Consider the following 22477-nt stretch of genomic DNA (forward strand, 5'->3'; position numbering starts at 1 on the left):
GAACCCAGGTGTCTGACTCAGGAGGTCTGAGGTGAGGTCTGAGTTGGGGCCTGAAAGTGCAAGTGGCTACTGAGTTCCCAGGGGATGCCCATGTGGCCCAGGACCCACACTTTGAGAACTGTGCTTCTTAATCTTAGCCACATGTTAGAATAACTTGTGGAACTTTTTATGGCACTGTTAACATTTTTCACAGCTTTATTGAGATATACTGACACATAACATTGTGTAAGTTTAAGGGCACAGCATGTTGGTTGGGTGCCAGTATGAACTGGAAAATGGTGGCCCCATAGCACCAGCTGCCTCCCACCCCATCACATCGTAGCCATTTCTTTTTTTCTGGTAAGAATATTGAAGAGTCTTCTCTTAGAAACATTCAAATACATGATACAGAATTGTTAGCTATAATCACTATGCTACTCATTAGATCCCCAAACTTACTCATCTTGTGACTAAAGATTTGTACCCTTTAACCAGTATCACCCCATTTCCCCCCAAAACTCCCCAGCTCCTGGCAACTACCACTCTACTTTGTTTTTTAGAGCTTTTATAAAGTCCACATGTAAGTGAGATCATCCAATATTTGTCTTCCTCTGTCTGACTTTCATTTAGGGTGATGCCCTCCAGGCCCATGCTTGGGGAACTATTTAAATCTACCAATGTTGGGGCCTCGCCCCCTAGAGAGTCTAATGTAATTGGTCTGAGGTGTGTTAGGGCTTCAGCATTTTTTAAGCCTCTCTGAACCATTTGAATATTTGCCCAAGCTTGAGAACTATTCTTCTAAACAATGATATCAGGTTGAGAAGTCAGTTTTAGGTTTGTTTTTGTTACCATTCTGTAGAAGCAGCATCAGATTGATGCGGAACACTGTTGAGTCAGCGCCAAAGGCCCACCCATACTCACCTAGCGGCATATTCCTAGGTCAGGAGGAAGTCTCTTTATAATGCTGGCTCTTGAAAACCGGGGGTTAATGAAGACCTGTTTCCCATCTGACCTTCCCTCTGTAGACTTTCTTTCATGGCCTTCCCAAAATGCCAGGCTGATTTCCAACTTGGTGTCTGCCCAAGGCATTTTCTTAGTGGGATCACAGTTTTCCAAAATATGAGAAAACCCAGTGCTACCAGAGACAATGCTCACATTTTAGACATTGTTGGACATACCACATAGCATCAGGCAAGTCATTCCTTTTTCAGTTATCTTTCATCCTTCTTAGCAAGATAGAAATCTCTGATGATGCTGGACCTTTAACATCAGTGACCTTTGCCAGGCACAATGGGTGAGCCTGAGGCTAATGTGGCTTAAGATATATGTACCTAGAAATTTATTGCATTACTTTGATTTCATTGCATTTTTTAATGATTGCCTCCTCTTTATGACGAGGCTTTTCTCCTGAAATTATAATGTTTCTTTTTTAAATGAAGTTTAAGTTATGCAAAATGAATTAAGTCCTAGAGAACTACTGTACATCATGGTGCCTATAGTTAATAATACATTGTACACTTAAAATTTTGCTAAGATGGCAAAACTTAAGTGTTCTCATCACAAAAACAAGAAGGCAGGAAGAAACTTCTGAAGGTGATGGATATGATTTGGTTTTGATTACAGGGTTAGTTTCATGAGTGTATACCTATCTCCAAATTTATCAAGTTATATACATTAAATACGTGCATTTTTGTTTGCCCAAACACCTCAATAAAGTGTTTATTTTTTTAAGTCAGAACTCTTTGTTTTGGTTTGAACATTAATTTATTAATTTGGTGCCAACTACTTTCAAAATTCAACCAGATGTGTACCAAAATAAAATAAATCTCGATTGAATTTTTTCCAAGTTAAGTGTTTAAAATAGCAAATAATAATCATGCAAGGGTGTGCTAACTCAAAAGAAAACAGAGGGTCATTCAAGATGGGCTGGAAATCCAGCAATGCCCTGTTATAAGGACCTCTAAATAACTAACATGATACTCCTGTGCAAATGTGTGACAGGAAAGCTACCACTGCCCAAATCGCCCAGCCATCAGTGTTCTGCTTACAGCACACCTGTCATGACACAGGCCCCGCCCTGGTCAGAGCCTGAGCAGCTAACAGGGGCACACTGCTCTCGGAATCACAGAATGCTCAGCACTTCCTCTCTGGGAGCCTCCAAGGGGCAGAGCCTCTGACCACCATTTCCTTCAGTCATTTATAAAAACTTACCCCAAATATTTGTGATTAGCTGGATTTTGGATTGAACCCTTTACAATGCGAAGGAATGATCTGCACACATAATGCCTTCATGTGTTGTGTGTCATGTGTATGGTGTGCGTATGCACATGATTATTTATTGAATAAAATATCACTTCCTTGTTGGTCTGTGACACAAAACAGAGAAGTGGCCACAAGCTGGTAAAATATATTTTATTTGTTCATACAAAGAAATAGTATCAATTACCAGAATTTCATTTTTCTAGAAACATCTTTCTCTGTGTAAAATTAGTGTTATACATAGGACAAAATACTTGATTTAATTTTTGTACATATTGGCTATTCTAATATCCAGGTTATAGAAGACACACTGCTTGAATTTGCACAGTATTTCAGATTACAAGGCTGAATGAAACTCAGTCATAAATTAATGTTACAAAAGTGAGAAAAATCTAACCACACTTTTAAATTTTATTGACCATCCATGTTGATAAACTGAAAAGAAAAATGACACTGACCTCTGTCAGCATTTTAGAAACATATTAAATAAAACTTCCCATTTTCCTTTCCTATGAAAATACCCTGGCAGTATCTGAAATGGTTTCTCAAAAGGTCTAAAATGTATCTGTCATTCAAAATGACTTTTAAAAAGAATCTCATGAGAAGACAATTTCTCCTCCTCCTTCATCCAATTAAATCACTACACCTACATACCTTTTCAGGTACCAACTTCCAAGTGAACAGAGTACTGTACAAACACCTCAAAGAAAGCATGGAGTAGAGAGAAACAATAAAATACTCCAAATTTTTTGTTAATATTTTTAACAGGAAAGGAAACAAAATGGAAATAAAGTATCCCAATGACTACTGGAGTTTTTCCTGTGAACTGGAAGGAAGACACATGCTAGAAAAAATTGCCAAAATGTGAAATGGTGTCTACCTCCCAGCAGCTGGAAGCAAAGCTGGTGGCTTGCAGATTGTTAGAACAGGACAAAACCCAAGGCTGAATGTGATGCGTTGCCTAACTTCTCCAGGAGGAAGACATACAGACTCAGGCCCTGTGATAATTGCCACGTGATGGTATAACCTTAGGGCAGATGCTGTGTCCAGATCGGTCGGGAGCTGTAAGCTAGTAAGCCCCTGTGAAGAGATGCACAGGAAGCTTGACGTATTTGTTTTACATAGAAAACTTGCTCTAGGCCTTCAGTGCTTATTATCAACATCTGTTTGGATTCAAGGATTTGACCCAAAATAGAATCTTGACCCACTTCAGTGTTTATGACTAAATGATCTTCCTATCTGAACATTTCCTGTTTCAGTTTTAAGGCAGAGGACAACTTAATCAAAAATTGTCCAGCTTGGAAAGAGGGCGGGGACTCGAAGGAGAAGGAATGGCTCATGCTTGCTTTCCAACTGCTTTGTTGCAAACCCTCCTCTGAACTTTCCTGCAATCCTACACCATGATCTGGTCAGATCATGAGGGTGGCCAGAAAGCAGACAGGACAGAATTAGGCAGAAGGTGTGAATACTGACTTATGCTTTATGCTGTCACTGAAAAGGTGTTGTCAGTTTTCTTTCAAATGAGCCTGCTAATTGAAAAAGTGCATGACCAGTTAGCACCCTACGTGGATATCTCTGATACCCAAGCAGCAAGAAAGGAGAACCGTACTACATTATGGCAGGACCCCAAGTGCAGGTTCTACACTCCTTGGTAGGGGCAGTAACAAGCTAGGAAATTAAGAGAACATCTCTGGAATGCACCGAGCCCATGTGCCCATCCTCCTACACAGAACATACAGGTTGAGAGTTTAGCTGTTGAGTATGACCTAGAGAGAGCTGGGCCATACAAATCAGATCTGGGCAAATACAAAGCAGATCATCAACAAGACATCACTCAAAGACCAGAGACATCTCTGATCAGTTTCTAAAGATGAATTATTTTTTCTCTTCATATAAGTTTTCTTAGGCTATTGGGCAAGTTATTCCTTACAACATAAAACAGTATCCTTTGTAAAAATCACAACCTAACCATTATGACAATGTGTATATCTTCCCACACATGCCTCAAAGATGTATAACTTGAATAATGATTCCTTTATGGTAGAAGCATCCTGGTTTAGAACATTGAGGATAAAGTGAGGATGTCATTATGTGATATTGCTATGTGGTTACTCAGTTGCCATTGGCTAGTCATCATGAAAGATCCCAAACTGCTCTCTCAACAGAAAGGCATGGGGAGAGCAATCTGCATCAGCAGCAACAATTCTGGCAACCCTTCTGCCAAGACCTGGCTAAGACAAGCAACACCTGCGCAGGTGTCTGGCTCAAGTGCTCACAAGCAACATGGGGCCAGCTTTCCCAGCCTGGCCTTACAAGGGCTGCTTGCTAAACAGACCATATTGTCCATCTGAGGTGAGCCAGGAGTTCCAAGGAGAGGAATTCCAGACATCAAGCAGGAGGCCAAGGATTCCCTTCCTCTGCCAGGCCACCTGTCCTTCTGAGTGTCCTGCTTTTTTTCCATTGAGGCTGTCAGCCTACTGGGATGTGCCCTACATAGCTGGCTGTGCCTAACACCATCTTAGCAGATGCTGATGGCATGGGATGTACCTGAGCCCTTTGGGTCTCGACACCCGGGCACTCTTGGTTTGTGCCTATGGCTCTGCTGGCCTAGGGAATTCTTTGGTGTGTCAGATCAGAAATGGAGGATGGGGTATGGTACACTCTCATGCAAATTAGAAGAGACCGTCTTTATTTCTAAAGCAGCACCCAAGCATCTCACACACGTGACTGGGAAAAAGGAGGTTAACATTTGTATACACATCAAACTGGTTAATGAACCAGGGACTAGGGCAAAAGAGGATACAGGGCCATCCTTCAAACTCAAGATCTGAAGTAAACAGACCCTGGCACGGAGACTTGGAGAGGATGTGAGAGGCCCTGCTGAGGTGGTGCTTCCCCCAGGTGCTGAGCAGATGGGGAACACCTATCAGGTGGTCTGGGATCCACATCCTCAGAGATGGCATCACATGGATGAGGAAGCTGCTACCTGAGGTCTCACTGTCTGAGGGCAGCACCGCTGGGGCAGCCAGTGCTCTGACGAGGTACGCACATGGGACAAGAAATGGAAGTTGGAATGGGAGACCCAACATGCAAAGCGCTGGCAAGTGAATTCAGATAGCGGTCGAAGGCTGCATACCCGTAACAACAAAAATCTCAAGTTGTGCTTTTCTTCTTCTTAAATATAATGGGTAGGGAGGGAAAGGGAAGCACCATCAGTTGTGAGGAAAAGAACAAACTATTAGAGTTAAACACTTTGGAATGTTAACAGATTACAAAGCTAACTCTCTAAATTGTGTGGCTAGGCAGCTTAGTGAATTAATTGCTTATGAATTAAAAATAAATTATTATAAAATATATTTCTGTACATTTTACATACATATAATTTATCTCAATATATAAGCCACATTGTAGGCAGCACAGTGACAGTGCCTTCAATCCCAGCCAAAGTCATGCCCAGTCATCTGGTAGAACTTGAGGTTGAAAGGCCGGTAGAAGTCGCGCAGTCTCTGCACCACCTCTCGGTCGATCTCGGGGTGGGTCCTGCCCTTGGTCTTGCCCAGGCAGTGGGGTTTGCTGCTGCCCTCGGCCTTCTTCAGGCAGGGGAAGCCCTTGGTCTTGTTGAAGTAGAAGTGCTTGTCGGTGATGATCCTCTTGAGGCCCAGGAAGTCCTGCACGCGGCCCAGCTCTCCGGCCGGGTCACTGATGAGCCGTTCCCCACTCACGAAGAGCATCTGGCCGATGGGGAAATGGCGCAGCCAGTGCTCCAGGTGCTTCGCATAGATGCCGATTTGGATGGCGCTCCAGGACGTGTCGATGAGGCCCGCAGTTCTGTTTTTGAACGTCAAGCTCTCGAAGGTGGGGATGTCAGGACGCTTGGAGAGCGTCTGCGTGTAGTCCGAGATGGCTCTGGTCACCGGGTCCCGCACCACCACGATGAGCTTGGTGTCCTTGGACATGGCTGAGATGCGCGCGGGGGCTTCCCGAGTGACAAAGTAACTGGGCGTCTTCTCCATGGTGATCTGCCCGTCCAGGGTTCGGGGCATCAGGTCCCTGAGGAAAGAAAACAGACCAAAGGCAGGTCAGAAGGTGACGTCTCTTTGGCCACATGTCAGCACTTCTAACCCTGGCTCCCATCTCATTGGGAACAGTTATTGAAATAGGAAAGAATTTTTGAGCTGAGATGTACATTAGTTACATTAATGTGCCATCTGAAGTTTGGAGGCTGGGCATCATGTACCTGAAATGTAAAGGCACCTTTTTTCTACAAGGTAAAAAGTAGGATATGGGTTTCTCTAAAATCCTTTCTCCTGGCCTCTCCCTGACTTTTCAGGGTATCCTGCCTTTACAAAGTTCCAAATATCTGATGTCAGAATCAAATGTCTCTGGGTGTGTGCCTTTCCCAAGTAACATCACCTGAGGCCCTGAAGACTTCTCTTGTTCACCGCCCTCACTAGCCTGCCTTCAGGTGTTCACCAAGCCTGGGCAACTGTGGTGTGGACATGTGTCCCCCTGGGCCAGCCAGGCTGTTCTGGCTTCATTACAGTGACCACTGACAAAACACCTTTCCTCTGAAATGTGTACCCGAAGGCAACAAAGCATGCAGCGGCCAAAATACTGGCTGGAGTCAGAGGAAGCCTAAACTGATACAAATGGCCCAAGAAGAAATTCCTTAAACACAACTCCAGAAGCTTCCAAAAATACTGTAGATACCATTTTAAAAAAGCAAATAAACAAACAAACAAACAAAACAAATAAAAGGGCTTGTGTGATGTCTATTGCAATGTTAATTTAAGCAAAAGTATATAGACAACCTACATACTGTAACGAAATCGCTACAACCTACAACACATACAGGCCATTATAACTGGACCAAAATGCAGTCTTGTGGTGGCAATTAGCACAAAAATATTAAGAATCAATGGTGTGACATTGTGCCTTATTTGCTTTCTGAGCCCCAACATCCTAATATGTGAAATGGGAATAATTCCACCTACTTCATCCAGTTACTATGAGGTTTATAAAATCAAAGCAGTTTGGCCTAATAGTTAAGGAATATGGACTTGGCAGTCAGGCTGCTTGAGTTCAAATCCCAGCTCTGCCACTTGCTTACAAGCTGTGTTACCTTGAACAACTTACTCAACCTTTCTTGGCTTCTTTCTGTCATCTGTAAAGATGAAGATGCTCATACCTACCTCATGTGAATTTAATGAGAATTTTAAAAATGAGTTATCATAACATGCTTTGAATATGACTGACATAGTCATTATTATAATGTTCAATACAGTTTATAGCACGTGGGAGGAGCAAGTTCAGCGTGTGTGTGAACAGCCTCATGTATACACCTAGAGGAAATGTGTTAACTATTAGACACTCAATTTTAGTCACAAAGGTACAATTTTCCATGAGCTATGGGATAGAGATTTCCGAATGATTCCTATCTGGGGCCAGAAATTTAAATAGAAAGAAAAAGAGAGAGAGAGGGAGAGAAAGAAAAAAAGAAAGCGAGGAAGGAAGGAAGGAAGGCAGGCAATTTTCACATCATTGTTAGCAAATATTTACCTTTCTGAAGGACATTTCTAAACTTCCAGCTTCTAGCCACTCCTAATCTACCAAGACTCAACTCTTGCATTAAGCACATTTAGGGAAATGATGCTATAAATGCACTTGACACCCACCAGCTAGGGACACTCCCTGGACAGCACTGCCCCCACATCCCTGGCTTTAGCTTAAGCTGATTGACCCACTTTGCCCATTAACCACTTAGATTAGCACAGCAGTGTCATCAGGCGAATGTGGTGGATTAAAGAGAGTCCTGACTCGCAACTTATTTTGCATTTCACTCAAAAGCAGGTCGATTCAGATAAAGTCCAAGTTTTTTCCTCATATTAAGCCATCAGCAACTAGACAGTCTACATGAGTTTAATATTCAGAATCGAAATGCTACCACCACAAGTGAAGGAAACCCAACTCCCAAAGCAGTTCAAAACCATTGCTGAGGGGTGGGTTTGTGTCTGTCCTCAGAGAGTCCATCTGACCCAGCATCCCCATTGATTAAGGTGTATGGGCCTGCATAGGTCACAGATCACTTAACCTGTTCAAGCCTCAGTTTTTTCCTTTGTACCAATGAGAAGAATGACAGTGACCACCATTTAGGGTCTCTGAGGGGACTATGAACCTAGCCTTGGTACCACACCTGGTAGCTAGTTAGCTGGTGCTAGAAAATGTTCTCAGTGATCTTCTGTTGACAGGATCTTGGCCAGAAGTAAGGGAGCAAGATTTGTGCAGGGGGGTCATGCGCCCCCATCACCACCCAAAACCTTCTGGACACCAGCTCCAGGGGACTTTCTCCCCAGGACAGTCTGGTGTGCACCACATACCAAGCACTCAGAGGCCTCAGGCCTTTCCTTCATTATTACACTGACAGGGAAGTTCTGCTGTGACACTGGGGCTTCTCAGCCCTTGTCCACTGCAGGCCCCACAGCCACTGTCCCCTCAGTGTTTCTGGGGGCAGTGAATGAGGGGCTGGTGGGTGAGAGGCACCACTAGGTTTTGCATCCTTTTGGCAATGCCTTCTGAGCCCTCTCTGCGGTCTTCCTGGGGCACTTCTGTGGCATTTGAAGTGAAACAGAATGTCACCCTAAAATATGTCTCCTTGGCATAAGGATTATTTTAGGCTGATTATGTTTAAGAAAGAGCAGACATAGGAAAAGTTCTGCAAACCCAAGTAAAAGTCATCATTTTGAAGAGACATTTATATTCCTAAGGGAAATCTCCATTTGTCAGGGCCTCCTCTCTGCCCAGGAAGGAGACATGGCTAAATCCTTAGCAATCTCACGGACAAGGCATGGACTGAAATCTGCATTAACAACCTCACTCTTTATTAGTGGTCACCTCCCCTAGCTGCCCTCCCCATACCCCAACATCTGTCATTTTTCTTTAGCTAGAGATGGTATTTAACATGGAGGTTTGGGCCATTTGGGGAAGTTACTCAGTTTCCCTGAGTCTCTACCTGTACACAGGAGGGAAACAAGTTATTAAACTTCTGTCTGTGTTTCTCTCCCATACATACAAGAGGTATACAAGTTATTAAACTTCTGTGTTTCTCTCCAATATACACAGGAGGTATATAAGTTATTAAACTTCTATTCATAGTTAAAAACTAATCTGTCTTTTATTACATGGGGATTTCAGTCAAGAACCCAGAAGGGTAGCGGGAAATTTATTTTTCCTCCCCTACACGGGTATGAGGCTCAGATAAGCCAGCATCTCCCCAGCACACCCTTGTGGGCAGCACTGGACAGATGGAGAAGTGTGTGGACAGCTCCTGAACTAGAACCTTTCAGACAGTCACAGGCAAGTCCCCTCTGTCCCTGTCAGCTGCTCTTCTCCCACCACCCCACCCCTACCCCTGGTCCTGGAGCAACTCCTATGGATTTGCTTCCAGAGTACACTTCCTTTTTCTCCTCCCTTTGCTGGCCACACTCTCCTGTCCTCATGCTCAAAATCTCTCTGAGACAACAGCGACTCAGAGAAGAAAGTGTGAAGACGTGGCTGCGGGCGAGACCACTCAAGCGGGCCTTTGCATGCCCATCCCAGCTGTGGATCCAGCCGCAGGGGAGCCTCCTGAGCAAGCCAGCAGGGAGGCTGCAGGTTAACTGAGCTGCTCATTATGAAAGCCAATTTCTCAAACTGAGAGTACTGGCTAATAATTAAATAGTACTGGAGCTCACAGAGGAACTTTCACTGCTTACTCATGAAGAAACTGAGGCTAAAGCAGAGAGTGACTCACTTAGAGGCAATCACTGGCCTGCATATCAAGAGCTGGGACCTAGACTCAGCCATGGGATGCATCCCATTCCATCTGCCAAACCCTCTCCCCTCTCCCTTCAACCTCCTGTTTCTTCTTAACATGATGAAGAATACGCAGCACGTGTCCTCTCTTTAAATAGATACCTTTATTTTTTGTTTATAGATATGGATCTTAATAATAGGTATTTCAGTGCTAGAATCAGAAGACTGCCATCATAGTTGTTCAAAAATGAGTCAGAGTTCAGAACATGAGGCCTCTTAGGTTCATATATTCCTGCATTCCGTGGGGCTCGGAATCTCAGTTGTCACTGCAGCAGTCAGTCCTTCCTCCAGTGCCCCCTGACCCAGCTTCTTCCCCTCATTACCAGGTGGCAGGAAGGGACACCTCTTTGGCTGGCACATATGACCAATGGGTGCTTGCAAAACTAAGGGGGCTGGACACTATCACTAGTGCAATCCTGAGACAAACTCATGCTTGCCCCCATGAGAAGCAACTCCTGGGGCAAGCCTAGGAGATACTAACCAGCGATACAGAGTGGAAAAGCTTCCACTTATTCAGTGAGACCTACAGGGCAAGACAGTTTTGTCTTCCCTCTTGGTCTGGGGATGATGAGCCCAGGGAACTTTCAGGAATACCGGATCTCAAAGAACAGGGCCACAGAGCAGGAACCTGAAAACCAAGAGGGTTAGGAAGGAGTGTTTTCAGCCTTCAGTGGGTTTGAGGATATTCACCAGAAAGGGATAGGCCACCTCTGTGGTAGCGGGTCTTTGCCCCTGGTTGCACACTAGAATCCCCAGGGTGCTTTCAACTAAATGCCTGGGCCTTTCCCCAAACCAACTGAGTCAGGCCCATGTGGGAGAGGCCCCAACACAGCTTCTGGTAGAGGATTCAATGTGCAGCCAGGATCAGAAATCATCACTCCATGGCTGGTATCTGTTATGCACTTCAATCACTTATTCCACGAATACCCAGAGCCACCTAAGAGGAGTCACCATCGTGGTGGAAAAAATGAGAAAACAATATTATAAATGAAACTAAAAGTTGTTCAGCTAATCCAGGACTCATATTTGAGTCCAAGGACTAGAGTTAAGTCTAGAGAGTAAAGGTCTTACTCTGTCAGTGGAAAGCAGCCCACATCCCAGAATGAGAGACAGGGACATGCCACTGTGATACAAACTGCAGAGAACAAATAATACAACCAAATAAACTGAATGCAGTAAGATTCAGTAATAGAGGAAAAGGATGTCCGTTGCCCTTACATGGGAACACACATGTACACACACAGATAGCTATCAAACATGAATAGAGCTACCAGCAAAACATAATGAGGCAAACTGAAGAAACTTGGAAGGATGATAAGACCATCTCTACTTTCATGATAATGAGAAGCTCACAGATGCATCTAACTCTTTCATCATCAACCATTGAATAACATCAACACAAACAGAGGAGAGAAAGATGCACAGGTGAGGAATAGTACTAGGGCTGGGTCACCCGATTTTAAGCCAGGCTTAAAATCATTTTTAATAAAGATCCCAGGAAACTAAGGTAAGTTGATGTCAAAAAAATGACCATTGGACCCTTTTCTCCTTTTCTAATCTTGGGATAGGGTGGAGGAGAATGGCCAGGATCAGCCTTAAGGATTTGGAACCTCTAGCCGCAGTCCAAAGCTCACCTCTCCCCCTGTGCCTTTGCCAAACAGGAGAAGTGAGCTGAGAAGTGAGCCAATGACCGAAAAGTCAAACTTCTCACTGGGGTCTGGCTATCCCAGGGCTTTGGAGAAGCATAGTATATACATTGAACCTCTTAAGTCTCCACGTGGCCCTTATGTGTGATGCTGGAAGCAGAATATTAAATAGAAACCTCAGGCCTAAGTGAGTAGGAATTTCAAATGAACCAGAGAAGATCTAAAAAGGCCTCTAATTCTGATGTTCTCCAGTACCTAATGTTTCCCTAATTTTCTTTTTCTGTTTATTTTTTCCCTTGGATGACATGCCTGCTCCCATGGGCCAGCAACTGAACGTACTAATTTGAACTGGCAAATTACTCAACAAGAAAAAGGAAGATGCCTAGAATGGGTGTAGCCTAACTAACCACAGTCAAACAGATGCTGAGAGAAGTACACAAAACAGATGATGGAAGGGGATGAATTCCAGAGAGGAGACTGAGCTGCAGACAACAGGGGAGGGTAGGCCCAACTCCCGCTTTAATTGAGGAAGCCAAAAAAGCTGGAGGAGTGTTTGGGCCACCGGTTTTCCCTCCCCCTTTGGGAGAATGATGTCCTCGTTTGGTTGCAGAAACACCCTACATTTTCTGGACTACAAAGATTTTTTTTCTTTAAAAATATTTATTTTTTGCCCTGGCTGGTGTAGCTCAGTTGATTGAGCACCAGCCTGTGAACCAAAGGGATGCTGGTTCGATTCCCAATCAGGGCACACACCTGGGTTTTGGGCCAGGTCTCCCGTGGGACATGCTCAAGGGGCAACCACACATTGATGTTTTTCTCCTTCTCTTTCTCCTTCCCTTCCCCTCTCTCTAAGAATAAATAAATTAAATATTTTTAAATAAAAATAAAAAACTACTTTTTAACCTATGATAGTACTAGAAAGTAAATATTCATTTTTGGTATCCAGTTCTATTAATTTTGACAAATGTATAGATAGAGTTCCATCAGTCCAAAATCTCTCCCTGTTGCTATTCCAACAAAAATCTTAAAGCAAGCTATTTTCACAGGACAAATCCCCTTACAAATAGCCCGAGGCTGCCTAAATCCATCTTTTGATACTGTTTTGAGGAAAATATTGACTGACATGAAAAAAATGGTCAATAGTGACTTTAAAAATTGACATATATTTATTTACTATTCCTAAAAAAAAAAAGAAAGACAAATTGTCTTCATGAAAGTCTCTGGAGTCCCCCGCTTCTAGTCCTAGTTCTGTTTCTGATTGGTGAGACTCCCTGTCCACATTCCACACTTTCTGGGCCTCAGATTCCTGGCTTGTACCTTACAGAGGAGGCTGCAATGTTCTGCCCATTCTGGTCACCTGCCCAAGGGTGCAGACCAGGAACTGTAATGCCACATCACCTTCAGCTCATCCACAGAGCCCGAATAAAAGTGCAATAAGGGAAAATCTCTACAAACAGCAGAACCAGAATTTCTAAAAGAGTTCCGTCTCTCCTCCCCACTCATAAAACCACCAAACCTGTTCCTGGCAGTCACAGTCCCAAATCTGTTTAGCAGATAAGGATGACTCCTCAAAAAAGGTAAAACAAGTAAAGTACCATTTTTTGAGGATCCTACAAACCCGATAAAACAAATGTAAATGGCAAAATTAAAAAACACTGGAATCTCCAGGGAGTAGGAGAGAGGGCGTGGTGAGCAGGCAGAGCAAAGAGGATTTTAAAATAGTGGATAATGCCATTATGGTTTGCCCAAACCCCTACAGTGGACAACACCAGGAACGGACCCTAATGTGGACTATGGATTGTGGATGATAATGATGTAGCAACACAGGCGTCAGAACAAACAACCCATCCTGATGCTGATGTGGGGGAGGCTGGCATGTGGAGGAATAGATGGCATAGGGGACATCTCCATACTCTGCTCAATTTTGCTGTGAACCTAAAACTACTCTAAAAAAAATAAAGTCTTTCCCACAAGCTCTGGTGTTCTCCTTGAAGAAGAATGGAGTCCCACTACCCTAAGGGCACCATCCTTATTACCTTAACCATACCTACTTCTGCCACTTCAGGTGCAGGGATTCTGGCATGCTGCCTCAGCCGCCTGGGCTCCTTCACCCCCCAGCCACTCTGGGAGAAAGAAAAAAACTTCCCTCTGAGGTAAAGTGAGATTTGTAAAAGGTGGCATGTCTTAACCTAAGGCGTGCAAGACAAGGGACAAAATTTCAAACTTCCTGACTTGGAAAAAAAACGCATTATTTGATGAAAGGACTGCCTTGGGTTACGGAGCTTTCTAACTAGCTTCCTGGCAGGACTGGGGCCACCCGAACTCCTCCTTCAGCCTTCCTTCCTTGGCACAAAGGCCTCAGGATCCTCCCTGCCGGTCCCCGGAGGAGAAGTACAGGACCAGGGAACCAGATGAGAGAAGCCAGGCATTTATTTTAGTCTCACTCTCCCCAGCACAGGGAACTCAAGGAAACCCACTCAGCTGGCTAACTTCTGTGTATGGAGAGGGACCACACACAAAACCTGACAAGCCCAGGGGGGCCCAACATGGTGGCCTTACAAACTCAGAGACCTAAAGTGACCACACAGGATGGTCTGAAATGAAAACTACCTAAAAGGGAGTCATGGCAGGTAGTCATGTAGTAGCCAGTATTCTCCACGACAAAGATCCATCTTTACCTTAACTGAGCCTGTCTGCTGCCTTTTTGCATCTACAATAACAAAACTTTGGAATGTCAAAATAATCCAATTTTTTCCAGAGCCTTCAGGGTACAATCTCCCCCCAGACAGGAGACCATGGAGCCCCTCCTTGTTATCCTGTTCCCCACATACCAGCTCTATGTGCCGGAAATGGCCATTGTTTACTATCCTGTACCCACCAGTGTGAAAGAAGTATGTGCCTATCTGTTTTACTTTTTATCCAGTCTCAAATTTTCCCACTTTGCTTTCTCCAACCTCCCTACTGTACCATCAGTGGATTTCATGCAACTGTCCTCAGGCCTCCCGTGATCGTAATGCATAAAATGAACTGCAAAATGGCCATTCTCGGGAGCATTTTCTCAACTCGTTGGCAACTTCCTAGCAACTGTAGTCAGTTTGGCTCATATAAACTCACAAAAATTCTCTACAGGTTTGGATGTCTCTCAGTGAACACTTGAAAGGGTGTGAAGGACAGCTGGCGGAGGGGATGGGGAAGGATGTCCAGGGGAGGTGATGCTTGCACACTGTGAACTCTGCTGCTGCCAGAAAAGCCTTAGAGGTGCGAGGCATGGCAAGTTTGGGGGTGGGGGAGCATCTCCTCCAGGTTTCAGTGGGCACTTGTAACTGCAGCCCACAGTTAAAGCATTTCAAAAAATTCAGGGGGAAGAGAAAGAGTGGCCATCACAGTCATTTCAGTTCCAATCACAGGGGTTTCTGCTGTGACTGGTGTGGACTGGCCTGTCTTTATCCTCTGTGAAGGCCAGTTATCAATCCTAAATATCCACCCCAATAGGCACTCCCCAAAATTCCTTGGTATCTTTCTAATTTATAAACTACAGTGGACTTCTAGAGTCAAAAAGACAAAAGCTACAGTCTGCACTTACTCTTTTCTTCTACAAGGTGAGACACATGGGGACAAGAAAGACACTTTTCCTGGGAAACTTGACTGCAGACAATGAGAGGAGCCTGCTCTGAGAGTTGTAACTTTAACTGTAAATTGTAACTCTGGGAAACTTCTTCTTTAAAGATGCTTTCTTCCCAGGGGACACAGGAGGAGAGGTGGAGTAAAATGTGTACCAGCACAGCCCCTGTTTATCTGGAACCTCCTTCCTTCCTTAGGAAGACTCAAGCCCAAAAGTTCAGAGCTCCTCTTCAAAGGGCCACATCTCCACCAGTAGTGGTCTCCATTCCGGGGAGATGTTTGCATATCAAAGAACTCCTTTGGGAGGATTTAAAACAATTTAAAGTGAAATTGTAAACAGTCTAGTTCTCAGTGTCTCTTGGGTCTGGAAGCTGGGGCAGTGGGGCTACCGGAAGTGATGTCATCATTCATTACCAACTTTACAGGGTCCCCCCCACCCCTTTTTTAAGGTAATGGGTAGAAAAGAAGAAAAATAACAAAGGATGAGTTCCCCCAGGCCTCCTCCTTTTCCAGCCCTCCCTTCTTTCTCCACTCCCAGCCCCCAACCTCCAGCACAAGGATTGGGCCTCCATTGTCCTAGAGTTTCAATACTGCTCAGAAAATGAAAAGCCTCTGAATGCCAAAAGGGGGTGGGGCACAAAAGAGCATCTTGCTCCTCTGGGTCAACTCAAGATTCCTTTCATTTTGGCAGAATCCTCTGTAATGGACCCTGCTTCACAAAGGCTGGAGTTCCTGTTCCTGGAAGGGGCTAGAGGTTTGGGGGATGGGATGGAGGGAGGGTTTCAATTAAAAGCTAATAGCCTTTTGTATATGAGCTCTCTGGGGGCATTGCTCATGTTTATTGAACATCACTGTGTGCCAGGACAAATGAGTGAAATTGGAGTAATCTGTGTCCATTTCCTGAAAAAAAATTTTGAGAAAGAAGAAGGAAGAAATTTTGAGGAAGGAAGGAAGGAAAGAAGGAAGGAAGGGAGGAAGGAAGGAAAAGAAAAAAAGAAAGTTAGTTTTCTGGGAAGCAGACTTTAGAAAGCAAAATCAGCCCTGACATTGGACCGAGGGAGTGGAGCAGAGGACCCAGAAATAAGAATAGGGCACTAAAATCCAACTGCCAAAGGGCAGGAGTTGAAGCAGTTCTGCTTCTGCTTTGACAGATCGGTTTCTGTGTGGACCTGGCCAGGTTCATCTCTGATCAGTGCTGGCTTCCCTATCTGGAACAGGCTCCTTTACCCTGGGGCGCTGGGAGCCCCAGCTGGGTGTAGGTTACTTCCCTGGGCCCTCCCCCAATACAACTACTCTGGGTTCCATTCACGTGCTTCTGTAATTTTGTCCCAATTCCCCCACTTTATCCAAAGAAAAGCTGCCTTCCCTCCAGTGCCTGGGGTAACTCAGTGTGGATATTTGTAAACAGACCTTCCCCTCACGAGCATCCGAACTGCTCAGCACTGGGGTCCACGTAGAGAGAGCGAAAATCTCTACAGAGAAGCCAAGGGTGGTGCCTCCTGAGACCCCTGACATTCAGTGAAAACACAGTGGGCACTTGGCACATGGAATTGAGGGCCCTGATTTCTGGCCTGCCACTGACAAGAGCCTGAGACCTGGGACAAACACACAAAGCTTTGAGCTCAGTTTCATTGTATATAAAAATTGATGTATTGGTTTTAAAGAGTGTTGTTTTGTTCTAAAATTCTATAAGATGACCTTTACTATTTCCACTCTCCCACCCCAAACCTATTTCACCTTCTTCAGCCAGCAGTAGTTTGACACAAGTTGGCAGAGTTAAAGTAGAACCCCTATAAATATTTGATGATTGAATATGTATACACTGTATCTCAGAGGCATTGGTATACACCATCCTCAATAGCATAATCAGGTAGAGATCAATGTCAAGTATACCCTAAAACATACAACTACTTTTTAAGTAACCTGGTACTTGTAGAATAGAAAGAAAAGTGGGGTTCAAGGTCAGGCTATGTGGCCTTATGCAAGTTGCCTAACATCTCCAAACTGTCTTTCCTCATCTGTAAAATGGAAATATTTGTCCTTCCTACTTTATAAAAGAAAATGTTAAGACTAAAATGTAGTTTGTAGGTGAGTAAGCTTTAAAAGCAGCAAACACTACCTAACAGTGAAATGCAGTGAATCCATTCACATCTCCTTTATTATATCCTTTGACATGTGGCTCTAGATACTAGGAATATTTCTAAGAAAATACTGCTAAGGAAAAAGAAATACTGAATTGGTTCTTAAATGCAAAGGCTCATGTAAAAACAAGCATTTGAATGAATCACAGTTTCCTGAAATTCTTCACTTTTATGAAGAATCCCATATTTGGACCTTTCTTCTTAGCACCGTGGTAGGACACTGGAGATGAAGGGAAACTCCCTGGGCTGACATCACTAAATGAATGTGATGATCCCAGTATGAGGGTTAAAAAAATACTTTTTCTCCCATGTTCCAAGTTCAAGCTGGGCTAATAATGAAGTTAACAGAGACAGAGTAATGTAAGCAAATATTCAAAGTTAATTACAGATGTACATGCCAGGGGTGTTATAAGATATGAGGCCTGAACAGGCTTTGAGCAGTTGAGGTTTATATGCCATTATGGAAAAGGAGAGAAGAGACAGCAATGAGATTTCAGAAGGGAAAAACAGGCAATGTATAGGTAGCCAATAAGAACAGAACCTGTGTGGCAGGCAAATTCTTGCTGGGTAACCCAGAAACATTGGAACATGGTGGTAGTGGTGGAGGTGGTGATAGTGGAGGTGATGGAGGTTGTGGTGGTGGTGGTGGAGGTGGAGGTGGTGGTGGTGGTAGTGGTGGTGGAAGTGGATGTGGTGGTGATGATGGTGGTAGTGTCATCATGGTGGTGGTGGTGGTGGTGGTTGTGGAAGTTGATGATGGAGGTTTTGGTGATGGTGGTGATGGTGGAGGTAGTGGTCAGGAGGTGATAATAGTGGTGGTAGAGGTGGTGGTGGTGGTGGTAATAGTAGTGGTGGTGGCAGTGGTCATGGTGGTGGCAATTGTGGTGATGGTGGTGGCAGTGATCATGGTGGTGGTGGTGGAAGAGATTTAGCTACCTGGCCTCCCTGGAGCCTTCCTCTTTAGTGCTAAGGTGAAAATGTGTTAAGTTTTCCCTCTTGGAGCATGACTTTCCATCTGAATCTCTTAGGCAGAAAAGGGAGATGATTAAAGGTTCTTTCTGAGTGTGTCTTAATAGTTAGCTTAAAAATTAAGACAGCACTAGGCACAGTTTTGGGGTTGCAACACTTTGGTCCCCTTTATAAGCAAAGAGGAATGGAAATGGGGCAGTCTTTAATACAAATACAGCCTACTTTGGAGAATTCTTTCTTTCTTTCTTTAACATGGCAGGGAATGGGGTTTATAGGCACAAAGCAGCCATAGTTTAGGGAAGAGGTCCATTCTTGGCTGATGAAGAGAAACTCCAGAACTGCTGAAACCAGACCCACATTGTGAAGACTTGATACAATCATTTGCCTTCCTACCTCCCTACTGTGGGGAGTTTGGGAGTTTGGGAGAAGAAAAATCCCAGTTAACTCTTGACTTAAGTCCAAAATAATGGCTCCATCCCACTCTCTGCTTTCCTTTTTGACAAACAGAACCCCATTTTATGGTTATCAACTGAAAAAAGTATGGAGTAAATTAGAGGTCAATAAAAATCTTGAGACAGAAGTTTGAGTTAAAGGGAAATGAGTACAAATAAACTTCTGTTATCACAGGCTTTAAATAGTTTGAGAACATTTTAGAGAAGAGAAGAACTTTCTACCCAGAGAGAACATCCAAGGGAAAACTGCTGACAAAGAAAAAACTGCTGTTTCTTATCTTGCAACTCTTTGTCCTCATCAGAACCTTCCTCTTCCCAGTCCATTTGACCTAGTGCTTGATGCTGACCAAAAGGTGTCTTAAGAAAAGAAACTGCATGGCAGTACCCATGGAAACTCTAAGGAAACCCATTGAAGCCCCCCCTGTTGCACCCTTTTTGGAATTCTCAGCCTGTAAAGTAAGGGAAGCTTCTCTGGGTCAGGGGAAAAGTACGTCTAACTGCCCCATATTCTCATTCATTCATTGTATGGTCTACCATTTTTTCATCAAAACAATAAATTTGCAACAGATTACTGTACTGGATGTTGCTTGCCTTGTGCATTTTGTGTCCAAAGATAGAGGAGATGGAAAGTGTTAGAGGCTGAAGCTATGGTCAAATGTTCCATATTCTCTGGGGGCATCCTATCATTATTTCTCATGTGCTATGAGAATTCTGGTAGATGACTCTACCTTACTGGCGAGTCTTAAAATTTCCAGCAATTCTTCTGAACTTTAGACAAAGCCTTCCCTCCCCAACCCACAACTCCCACAGGGAACAAAACTGTAAGCTGCAAAGAGATCAAATAACTCAACGATTAGTGAGAGAGCAGCTAAGAATTATAAGTGAGATTAGCCTTTTACCCTGTATTAGCCCTAATGAAAAACTAACCCTGTAACTATTTTCAAGCCTAATGAGTATTTCTAAGAATAAAATGTTTGGTTGAAATGTATTGCTTCTATTTGTTTAGACTGTGAACTTGAAAGACTTTTAGCTTCAAAAGGAATACAAGCAAAACAACAAAACACCAGGCATCGGAAGCACTTGAAAATCATTGCTGAATGAAGGCATAAATGAATGAATGAAAAGGACTGAGTGAGCCATGCTTAAAGCTAATGACCACAGGTCATAGTGCAACTATGTAAAGAGAATTGGGGGCAACCTGGAATAATAAATTGCCATTGGGGCAGGCTTGAAAATGGTGATGATCTCAGTATCCCAATGCCCAAACAAGTTAATTCTAAGCAACATTTATGTAACATCATACCCATTACATTAAGTGACACAATTACATTAAGAGGCCCTACCCCTAAAGAAGGTCTTGAACCTGAATCAGAAGCCAGAGAAAAAAACAAGCATGGCATAAAATCACATTCCTTATTCCTCCTATGGGACAGAAGCAAGCTGTGGCATAGCTCGCTGGTGAACTTAAATGCCCCACCTCTGGTTGGTTGGTAATAAACCATCTTCTCTATTCAAACTAATGAGTGGTTGCAGTTAATAATGAGATAATGACATTAATTAGCTGATTTATATGAATTGTTATTTTACTTATTATTTTGCTTCCATTATTATTTTAATTTACTTGCATTCCCAGGCATCCATCAAGTGATGGTGGATTATGATACCCCAGTGCCTCTTATAGGGAACAAGAAGAAAGCTGACTAGAAATGTAGATGTAGTATGTATCATGGATGACCAAGGAATCAGAGAAATGGCAGGTATGCATTGTACCAGGATAATTCTTGCCATTCAGGGGCACATTGCTTATTGAAAAAGAAATTCCACATGCAGGCAGTTTACCAATAGATACTATATACTGGGTAGTGAGATGTGTAGAAAAAAGCACCCAAAGCTTGTGCCCTTTGAGCTAGTCCCAAGGGTAGGTGGAAATGAAGATGTCAAGGACAAAGTATTCCTACACTGGAGGAATATAAGACAGTGAGTGAGCCATTTAGCCTGTACTGAAGGCTTTTTTTCTTGAGGTGTGGTGGGCAGTATTGGAAAGATTGAAAAACAGGCAAGGGTTGCCCTCTATCTACACTGCCCAGCCCCCACCCACTGCTTCCCCAGGAATCAATCCAAAAGCAAAATCTAGAAGCCAGATCTTCACTACCTCTCATGATGCTGAGCACGCCATTCAAGAGAATCCTAAGTCCCCTACTTCTTTTCTCACCACTCCACCCAATTCTGCTTCACACCCACCAGCTGTGATCAAGATCCTGCAATTCCTCAAATGGGTCATAAATTTCCCCGCCTACCTCCCCAGCCTCATGGACTTCCCTCCTCCTGGAACATTCTTTCCAGCCCTCCTCCATCTAATACATTTCTATGATGTTCATCCTGTTCTCAGTCTGGCTTAGCAGTCCTTGCTCTTTTCTCCTAACCACCAAACCACCATCCTTGAACACCCTCCCTGCATGTGCGCATGTGCACACAGCCACACACACAGCACCCCCATTATCTGTCTGCTGTTACAGTCCTGGAAGCTGCGAGGACTGTATTGTGTCTTATTTCCATTGTGGCAGGAATAAATGATTGCCAGATGAATAAAGGGTGAATGAATAAATGAACAACTGCAAGATGAAATTTGAATTTGATCCCAGAGGCAATGAGAAGCCACATCGAATGGAGAGGGTGAGTGGCATGAAAATGTATTAGGAGTGGGGGAGACATTGCTTCTCAGCAGCAGAAACAGAACAGGTTTGGGCTTTTAGCTGATTAGAAACTTCATGAGCCTATTGAAGACCTACATAAAAAAAGTACAAAGAAATTTGGAATAAGCAAAAAAAAGATTACTAGGTGCGTCCACTGGAAACCCCTGCATTGTGTAAAGCAGACCCTTCTGGTTATCTGATTCTGGCCTTTTACTGCCTTTGAAATATTCTGCAACTCTGTAAACTATAGATAGCAATGTAACAATGCAATAAAAGTTTTGACCAGATGCATGCAAATAAATGTTTTTGAGTCGAGATTTTGTAGAGTTGCTTCTCCACCTTCCAATACGTGCTTCCTGCCTATTTTTATATTCATCTTCACATTCCTTTATTTCAAGTAAATTTGTATTCCTTTGACTTTTCCTTTGAACCAATGATTCTCTCAGTAACAATGAGTAAAATAAAATCCTTAATGTGATCATTAAGGAAATATAATCTGTATTATTATATCTGGATGAGAGTCATAATTTTACCTTTTGCTTTAAGAAAATGATCCTTTGCCCATAAGGCTGGATGAACCATGCATTTCCTGGAGGGGTGCTCTCCGTGCTGGGGGCGCTGCCCAGCACCCTCTCTCTACCAGCCCTCCATCTCAGGACCGGGGCAATCACACCATCTTCTGAGCACCCTGCATTGTGATATGCACTTGAGGTTAGTCTTCTTGTGAGGGCTGCCAGGAAGCTGAGGGTCATGGCCAGCCATCTGAGAGCCATTTCTTAGGCCAACTCCTGGTTCCATTTTACAGTTCCACCATTCATTCTCTTCTTGGACACTGACATTTGATATATTTGTGGCCCTTTAGGTAT

The 22477-nt window shown here is 43.6% G+C and overlaps 1 protein-coding gene across 1 annotated transcript in view; it reads right to left on the reverse strand.

Moving 5' to 3' along the window:
- Positions 1-2389: 2389 nt before the first annotated feature.
- Positions 2390-22477, reverse strand: part of HS3ST3B1 (heparan sulfate-glucosamine 3-sulfotransferase 3B1) — a 40848-nt gene continuing 20760 nt past the window's right edge. Inside the window, exon 2 of the mRNA XM_037154696.2 lies at positions 2390-6288. Within this exon, the coding sequence (XP_037010591.2) occupies positions 5670-6288 (619 nt within the window). The 3' untranslated portion in view covers positions 2390-5669. The remainder of the gene's footprint in view (positions 6289-22477) is intronic.

Source organism: Artibeus jamaicensis, unplaced genomic scaffold (genome assembly GCF_021234435.1).
Source record: "Artibeus jamaicensis isolate MK-2021 breed Jamaican fruit bat unplaced genomic scaffold, CSHL_Jam_final contig_781, whole genome shotgun sequence".
NCBI classification, from domain to species: Eukaryota; Metazoa; Chordata; class Mammalia; order Chiroptera; family Phyllostomidae; genus Artibeus; species Artibeus jamaicensis.